The 8185-nt window shown below is 45.2% G+C and overlaps 1 protein-coding gene across 1 annotated transcript in view; it reads right to left on the bottom strand.

Moving 5' to 3' along the window:
* Positions 1–8185, bottom strand: part of NCAPD3 (non-SMC condensin II complex subunit D3) — a 30757-nt gene that overhangs the window by 13797 nt on the left and 8775 nt on the right. The window contains exons 14-19 of the mRNA XM_017809448.1: positions 6310–6383; positions 5254–5388; positions 4306–4526; positions 2577–2768; positions 2143–2240; positions 1897–2012 (exon numbers count right to left, since the gene is read on the bottom strand). Coding sequence (XP_017664937.1) covers positions 1897–2012; positions 2143–2240; positions 2577–2768; positions 4306–4526; positions 5254–5388; positions 6310–6383 — 836 coding nt within the window. The remainder of the gene's footprint in view (positions 1–1896; positions 2013–2142; positions 2241–2576; positions 2769–4305; positions 4527–5253; positions 5389–6309; positions 6384–8185) is intronic.

Raw genomic sequence — 8185 nt, 5'->3', positions numbered from 1 at the left:
CCAGCTCCCTCAGCCTCTCCTCACAGCACTTGTGCTCCAGTCCCTTCCCCAGCCTCGTTGCTCTTCTCTGGACCTGCTCCAGCCCCTCAACAACCATCCTAAATTGAGGGGCCCAGAGCTGGACACAGCACTCCAGAGGTGCCCTCACCAGTGCCAAGTACAGGGGCAGAATCACTGCCCTGCTCCTGCTGCCACACTCCTCCTGATCCAGGTCAGGATCCACTGGCCCTCTTGCCCACCTGGGCACACTCTGGCTCATGTTCAGCTGCTGTCACTCAGCACCCCCAGCTCCCTTCCTGCCTGGCCCTGTCCAGCCACTCTGTGCCCAGTCCAAGGTCCTGTGCAGGAATGAAGAAGGAAAATATGGCTACGTTCTGAGAAGCAATTTCATTCAGAATGATGGGGACATTTATGATGATATTGGTGATGACTGCATCTGTGATAACGACCTGGATCCATGATTCTGTTGAAGTAACAACTTCATTGAAGATCCAGCTCTGGTTTGGACTCCTACTTATGAAAGCAGGAAGACTCACTAAAGCTCATCACAAGTTAATTGGTTACATCCCTCTCAATGTAGAATTAATCTTAGGATTTCAGCCTTTTGTCCTCCACTGACACTTGTATTGCCATTTATCTGAGCCATTAAAATTCCACTGTACACAAGTGCCTCTTATTGATGGTTCAAAACACAGGACATCTCAAAGGAGGGTGCACTGGGTCTGGCTGAGCTGGAGTTCATTTCCCCAGAGCAGCCCTCACAGTGCTGTGCTTTGCACTGGGAGCCAGAAGGGTGTTGATGACACCCCAGTTTTTTGGCTGCTGCTGAGCACGGCATCAGTGCTGGAACACTCCTGCCCCAGTCCAGGGCAAGATCCTGGGAAGGGACACAACCAGTCCAGCTGACCCAAACTGACCAAAGGGATATTCCAGACCACGTGAAGTCAGCTCAGATACAAAAGCTGAGGAAAGGAGCAGGAAGGGGGAGGCATTCCTTGTTTCCAATGGCTGCCTGCTAAGAAACCATCACACATTGCTGAAGCCCTGCTCCCCAGGACGTGGCAGGACATTGCTGCTCATGGGAAGTAGAGAATAAACCTTGTCATTTTTTGCTTTTGGGCACTCAGGCTTTGATTTTTGCTTTAGTAAAGTGCCTTATCTCAACCCATGACTTGTTTTCCATCTTATTGCCTCTCCCCTTTTCTGGTGGGGAAGGGGAGTGATAGAAAGGCTGGGTGGTGTCCAACCAAGGTCAACCCACTACAAAGAGAAATATAAAACATACACAAAAAGAAATCATTAGGGACAGAGACCTGCATCAGTTTTAGCTTCTTTGCAACTGTGCTCAGGCTGAGATCTCTGTTTTATCAGCAAAATATGGCCTAACATCCCACTGTGGGAGCAGAGCAAAGCTAAAGCATAAAACAAATGGGGCAGAAAAAAAGTTATGTGCAAGTTATTAACTCCCTGTTTAGTCCCATGAAAGAGATCTAGAAAATATGTGTATGTCCAGCAGCTCTGCTATAGAATAGTCAGAGATTAGGGTATAAATCCATGGCTTCAGACTGGACCAAGACTGAGAAATAGCTGCTATAATAAAAGCACAGCAACAGGTCTCCTTTAGGAGTTCTGTAAACTCGGACAGAAGGCAAATGCAAGATATTTAGAGGTGTGTGGGGAGACACTTTGGAAGAAAGAAGATTTCTTACAAGTCCATCCTTGGCTACAGGATGTTCTCCAGCACAACTGCGGCAAAGCAAGTCAGAGCTGAGCAGAATAGGCTTGAGATGATGAAGTCAGATCCTCATTTTTAGAACTAATCAACCCACAAACTGGAAACAGAGCTGCCTCCAAGTGGGGAACAAGCTATTTTAAAAGGCATATTTTAAGTCACACCTGAGCCTCCTCTGGCACATCTGCACATGCATGGCAGAGCTTCTGCAGGGTCTCCACAGCAGGGCTGATCACCTCCAAGGGGCACTGAGACTCCTTCAGCCAGCACTTGATGTTGTCTGGAAGCGAGACCGCACGTAAAATGAGCATTTCCTAAGCTCATCGAGTGCCTACACAGAGGAGAAACAACTGCTGGGGGGGGAGGCATGAAGCCTCCCTTCCCCTCTGCAGCCCCTCAGAGCCACTCACCCCTCAGCCTCTGGCAGCTGCTGTTTGGGAGGTGCTGTGCCACGTGCCCGATGACACGCAGGACGTGTCCGACGGTGCCGGCGCTCGTGTTCCGCTGCCTGGAAAACAGGGGAGCAGCCAAACCAACATGAGCAACAGCTGAGGAACAAATCACAGCTGAGGAGTCCTTTCATCTGGGATATGCATTATTAAGGCAGAGCTGTCAAACCCAATGAAAGCTCAAAAAGCCTGAGGAAAGAGTTGGTTACTGCACGAATCTGGAGGCTGCTCTTTGCCTCCCAGCTGCAGAACCCAGTGCCTGAAGGAAGAACTGTGATCCAAGCAGCTAAACAGCAATCCCTCTGTGGAAGGACACAAAGTGCTCCCTTGCTTTGCTCCTCCTCCTCACTCCCACCTCTTTACAGCAGAATAGAATTTAAAGTACACACACAAACCTGCTGACACTGTCCCAGGTCTCAATGATCTTGGAATAATCCAGCTTGGGTGAAGAACTTGCCACCTTAGCAAGCAGCATCCAAGCTGCCATGGCATGTTCTGTTTCCACGTGGGACAGGACGTTACTGATGAAAGTGGAGGTGAACTTGTTCTGCTTGGACCATATGTGGAAAGCTTTGTTCAAGTAACGGCTGCAGAGAAGGAAGAAAAGTAAATTAGAGTAGGAATGAACAAAACAGTTGGTAAAATCCACTAAAATCCAACATCCCTGTCCAGGAAATGCTGGGCAATGAAGCTGCTGTCACTTGGCATTCTCATTATTCACACTCAAAATTTGCACATTCACTATGTATTTTTAGTCTTCCAGTTCAAAACCCTGACCCACTCCAGCCCTGGCATCCTTGCATGGATGTAGTGCTCTGGGGCAGGAAGACCCAAGTGGTCCAAGTGGTACCACGACACACCAAGAAAATATAATTTCAGCCATTTGTAACACAGACTTTCCAGCAGTTGTTATTTAATACCCAGAATAGAATGGTCTGGGTTGGAAGGGACCTTGAAGATATCTCATTCCAACCCCCTGCCATGGGCAGGGACACCTTCCACTGCTTGCTCAGAGCTCCATCCAACCTGGCCTTGAACACTTCCAGGGATAATGGGACAGAAAAGTCATGTTGAGCCATCATGCCCTGCTAATTTTTTTGTTTAGCCCTAATTATTTGCTTCACGTAGGAAGAGCTGTGAGATTTATGAAGCTGGAAGGCACTCTAAGGTCAGGAAGAAGAAGGTGCCATGAATCTACAAACTCTGTTACAAAATAGCCCAAATTAGAACACTGACAGTCCCCCAGATTGGCACAGCAGCACCACCAGTATCTCATTTTCTATTTCTGAGCTATTATGCCCTGTTGACTAATAAACATACAGCTGTCTTTAATCATTGTTGTGTCCTTGTCATACTGTGTGTCATCCCCTTTCTCCTGCTTCTTCCCACAGCATTCTGCAAAAGGCAGAATAATTCGATTTGTCATAAGACAAGTAACATATTGTACATAAGAATTAATACAAGGTGATGTTCTTGCTTTATATATCCTCTCTCACTTCTGTCAGAGGAACACCTCCATTGGAGCTGAATATTCATGTGCATATCAATGCATGCAGAATAGGCTGTAACCAACACTCAAGTCCGGGGAGAGAGCACAGGTAACAAGAGCAGCAAGTGAAAAATACTTGACACAAAGGAAAACTGAACCCTCCTCACCACCTGCCAGCCTGTCCATGCTCAACAGCTCCTCTGTCCCAGGAGCTGGCAGAGCACCACAAGCACCTCAACACCATAGTTTCCATCCCTAGCAGCGACATGAGCTTCCACCCATTGTTTCAAGCAGGGAATTTAAATAGCTTAAAAAGAAATCCCCAGGAAATCGAGTTTCTTGTCCTTGCACAGCAGACAGCACGTGCATTTTAACAGTGTGTCAACTGTGATACCTAATAATCTGTGGCCCCACAGGGAACGAGAGCACAAACTCATATTCTTATCTTAGTCCTCCAGTCAAGAGGCAATTTCTTTCTGTAAAGGAAAAGTTGTGTGTTCTAGCAGGATTAAAAGTTAAACAAGTCTGGATTTTGTTCCTGAATGTTAATATAGTAAAGGCAATAAAAGCATCCCATACAAAAGGGTATTTCAGAAAAGCCATCAGGGCCCACAGTGAAGGAAAAACGCTCTTACTTCAGCTCCTGGCTTTCTGAAGACAACAGGGTGAGCAGATCCCACGCCAGCCCCTGCTTCCCATCGTCACTGCTGGATTTATGGTAAGATTTTATAGGTTGCAGCAAGAGCTGATCAAGGCACTCCAAGGCCTTTTCTTGGACAGAGCTTTCTGCATCCATCACAACAGGCACCACTCCATTTAACCAGGCCTTCTGCACTAGAACGTTGCTGGGCTGAGACTGAGAGAAACACACGTATTAGAAACATTTTTAAAGCATTAGAGGATCCTATATGCATGGGTTAGATCAGCAAAGGCCTTCAGTTCCTGCTACTAACTTTGAATTTTAATGAACCCCAGCACTGCAATGTGACAGCAGGTGGGACAGATGAACTTGTGTCTCCTCAACATCACAAGACATTTGATCATGTCTATGATAAATACCTGGTGTTTCTGCTAAAAGTACTGCAATACTTTGTTTTTAACTCTATAAAGAATTATAACAGCATTGCAATAAGGCTCTACAGCAGATGATTTAACACTAAAAAAAAAGAGCTTTGCTTAATATAAACCCTGTGCTCCGAGCCTGAGTTACAGACCCTTTGTGAATAAATAGAAAAGAAAGAAAAATATAGCAGTGCTATCATCTACACATTACATCTGAAAGTGATTCAGGGTTTTTTTTTTTTTGTAACTTGAGAAGGCCAGCAACATAAACATTTTCTTCATGACACATAAATCAACAGCCAGAAGAATCAGCGCTCCCAACAGTTGGAAGCGTTCTCCATAAATCACAAGTAGGTATCAGGATGAGTCATGACTTCCGAGTCAAAAGGGAATGAAGAAAATTAGAACAGAGTCATGAAATGCAATTCACTGAATGAATAACTGATCGGTGTGGATCCTCCTCCTTTTAACCCACGGTTTGCCCCGCTCGGTGTGCGCCAGAATTCCCGTTTTTCCCTCACCAGGAAGAGCTCTGTGATGGACTGCAGGGCCTGCTTCCGCACGGACACCGCGGGGTCCCGGCACCGCTCCTGGAGGGTGGACAGATCCTCTGCAGAGCAGGGCATCACCCTGTGCTTCAGGATGCTCACCAGAACCTGCAAGTCAAGCCAGCAGCAGAAACTCTGTTGGGAACACAGGCCACGGGCGCCGAGAGTGGCAAATCAAAAACCACAATCTACCCCCTGCCAAGTTTAACTAAGGGATTCATCTCGCCGAGAGTGAAACGGCACATTAACAATTCATGAGCACTGGGCACGACCAGATGTGAAAATGAAACAGGAAAAACATCATTTCGCTCGTTCCCGGTTTGTAACAGCGCTCGGATAAAGGTGGATGTCACAATTTTACCCTGAAAATAACACGGCTCTTGTACCAGCCGTGGCTTTTACCTGGTAATAAGGAAGAGGGGAGTTATTTTTATTTTTAATCAGAAAGCATCAAAACAAGAACTGCAAAGCCTTGACTGGGAAGCTCAAATCAGTGTGTGAACTGAGGGGGAAGAGCTGGAGTGAAGAGGACTAACAGAGGAAGGCAGGCAGCAGCAGATACCTATTTTTTAAAACAAGGAAATTTCCATTGAGGCATCTCTTTAAAAGCTATGACTTCGTTAAAAAAAATGAGCAACAAGCAAAGCAACACACAGAGGCTGGATATAACCTAATCCCTTTGCTAACAAGGTCAAAACAAACTAAGCAGCTAATATGCTTCAGTTTATGAGGAAGTGCCTTAATTGAAAAGCCTATTGACATTTGACAAGAGCCTCTCTTTGCAAATGACGGAATAACAGACTGTCAGAGAGAGCACCAGAAAAATTTCCATCATTATGCCTGCATTATTTACTTATCAGGAACTAGTAAACAAGATCTTTAAGGCCTGGAGGAACTCTGCAGGGAGAGCAGGAAGCTACAAGTGGGCAAATTGACAGAGTTTGCTACAAAACTGTGGCCTGATTATTTATATACGTGACATTTTGGGTAATCACTGAGAACAGGGAAGGATGCAAAAAGCCCCCGTACCTGGAGAGCAGATTTCCTCACATTGGTTTTCTCATCTCCAGCTCTCACTCTCAGCATGGCCATGACTTCTTTTCCTGTCCAAAACCAGGATAAAAAGAAATTAGCCAACACCACCATTTAGAATTATAGAATCCCAGAATGGTTTGGATTGGAAGGGACCTTAAAGCTCATCCAGTTCCACCCCCTGCCATGGGCAGGGACACCTCCCACTAGACCAGGTTGCTCCAAACTTCATCCAACCTGGCCTTGGACACTTTCAGGGATGGGGCAGCCACAGATGTCTGCCCAAAAGTTTCAGAGGGCCAGAGGAAAAGACTGAACAAAGCACCATTTAAAAAAAAACCCCTGAATAATCCAGAACAACGTATAAACCAGAAGGAAAAAACAACCCAAATTTTCCAAAGGCTTTCATTTCAAAACATGTCCTAATGCACCACAAAAGAAAATGATAAACCAAATTACTTGATTCACTATCAGTCTGTAATTTCTGACCTCTTTATTTGCCTACATAAAAGATGTTGGGTTACCTTCACGGGCTAAAAGCTCATCAGATGAATCATGCACAGCTCTAACAAAAGCCTGTGGCACAGGTAACTCTGCTACCTGTGGGAAGGGCAGGTGGAGGGCAGAGCACAGACAAATGGAAACAACACAACAGAGCCAAAATAGGTTTATACAGAGCTGAGAACACCCACAACCTTCTGTGAGTTTTGCCTCAGAGCTCCACACAGTTCCAAGAACTCATATATGAACTGCTGTGTTTTATAGAGGGGAAATGACTCTGCTTATGAATTCCTCGAGGCTGCAGAATGGCAGCTCCAATGAACCACGTCAGAGTCTACAAGGAAACCAGAACACACCTCTCTCCCTTGAATGTCAGGTCAGGGCTCAAATTTTACTTTCCACAGCCATATTCATATTTATTTCCGTGTGTCGTCAGAAAAAAAAAAACACATCATCAAGGTGAATGGCTCATTAAATGGCACACAACTGAATGCACAGAGCCACAATTAATTATTTCCACCCTTTTGAATCATTGGACTATTCGACTGGCCATGATGACTTAAAACATTTTAGCAGTGCTTTCGAGGTTTCTATTTATTGCTATTTGCTAGGTTTCTCCCAGCATTAAGTCAGATTTCCCAAATATATGCCAAATTTGGAGATCTGTTAAAGAGATTCATATGGACATCCACACTGTTGCTATTAAGAAATAGGATTAGTCACAGGGAACTGATCAAAACTGGTTTAAAAATAAATTTTTATCAAAGGAAGCAAAGGGACTTTGATCTAGGCTTTCTTAATGGGCAGTTAACTGCAGTTCCATCCCCCTCCTGCCTGAGAGCAGCTGGACACAAAGGGCACAGAACCTTTTCATGGCAAGTCTTGTGAAGGGGACCAAATCTGCTAAAACAATCACACTTTGACATTGATTTTACTCACAGTGACTTGGAAAAAGAGAGGAAAAAAACCCACAAAAAAAAAATAGCAAAACCAACAAAATACCCCTCAAGTTCTAAATGGCTGAGAACTCTCTGGGGAGGGTAATGACTGTTTCCTTTGGGCAGAGAGAATTCTGCAGTGCACACCTCACCTTGCAGTTTGTCCCCACCCTTTCTCATCTCTGCCCTTGAGCGTTTAGCACGTTCTGACTACCCTCAGCCAAGATTTATTTCTCTTTTAAACCATGAGAGCTGTTTGGTCTTCAGAGAAGTGCAAAATTAGCACAGGCATAAGCCAAGCACAGGCGTGTGCCAGACAGCTTTGCTAATGCACCTTGACTGCCTGAATTTCAGTATCCTCTTGAGCTCCAGACAGTCTTTTTTTCATTCAAACCTTTTCTTAATTTGTTTTGCCAAGTGCCAAGTGCACGCTC

Source organism: Lepidothrix coronata, unplaced genomic scaffold, assembly GCF_001604755.1.
Source record: "Lepidothrix coronata isolate B3197 unplaced genomic scaffold, Lepidothrix_coronata-1.0 Scaffold27, whole genome shotgun sequence".
In the NCBI taxonomy this organism is placed as follows: domain Eukaryota; kingdom Metazoa; phylum Chordata; class Aves; order Passeriformes; family Pipridae; genus Lepidothrix; species Lepidothrix coronata.
The sequence above is the reverse complement of the archived record's forward strand: the minus strand, read 5'-3'. Positions and strand labels throughout refer to the sequence as shown.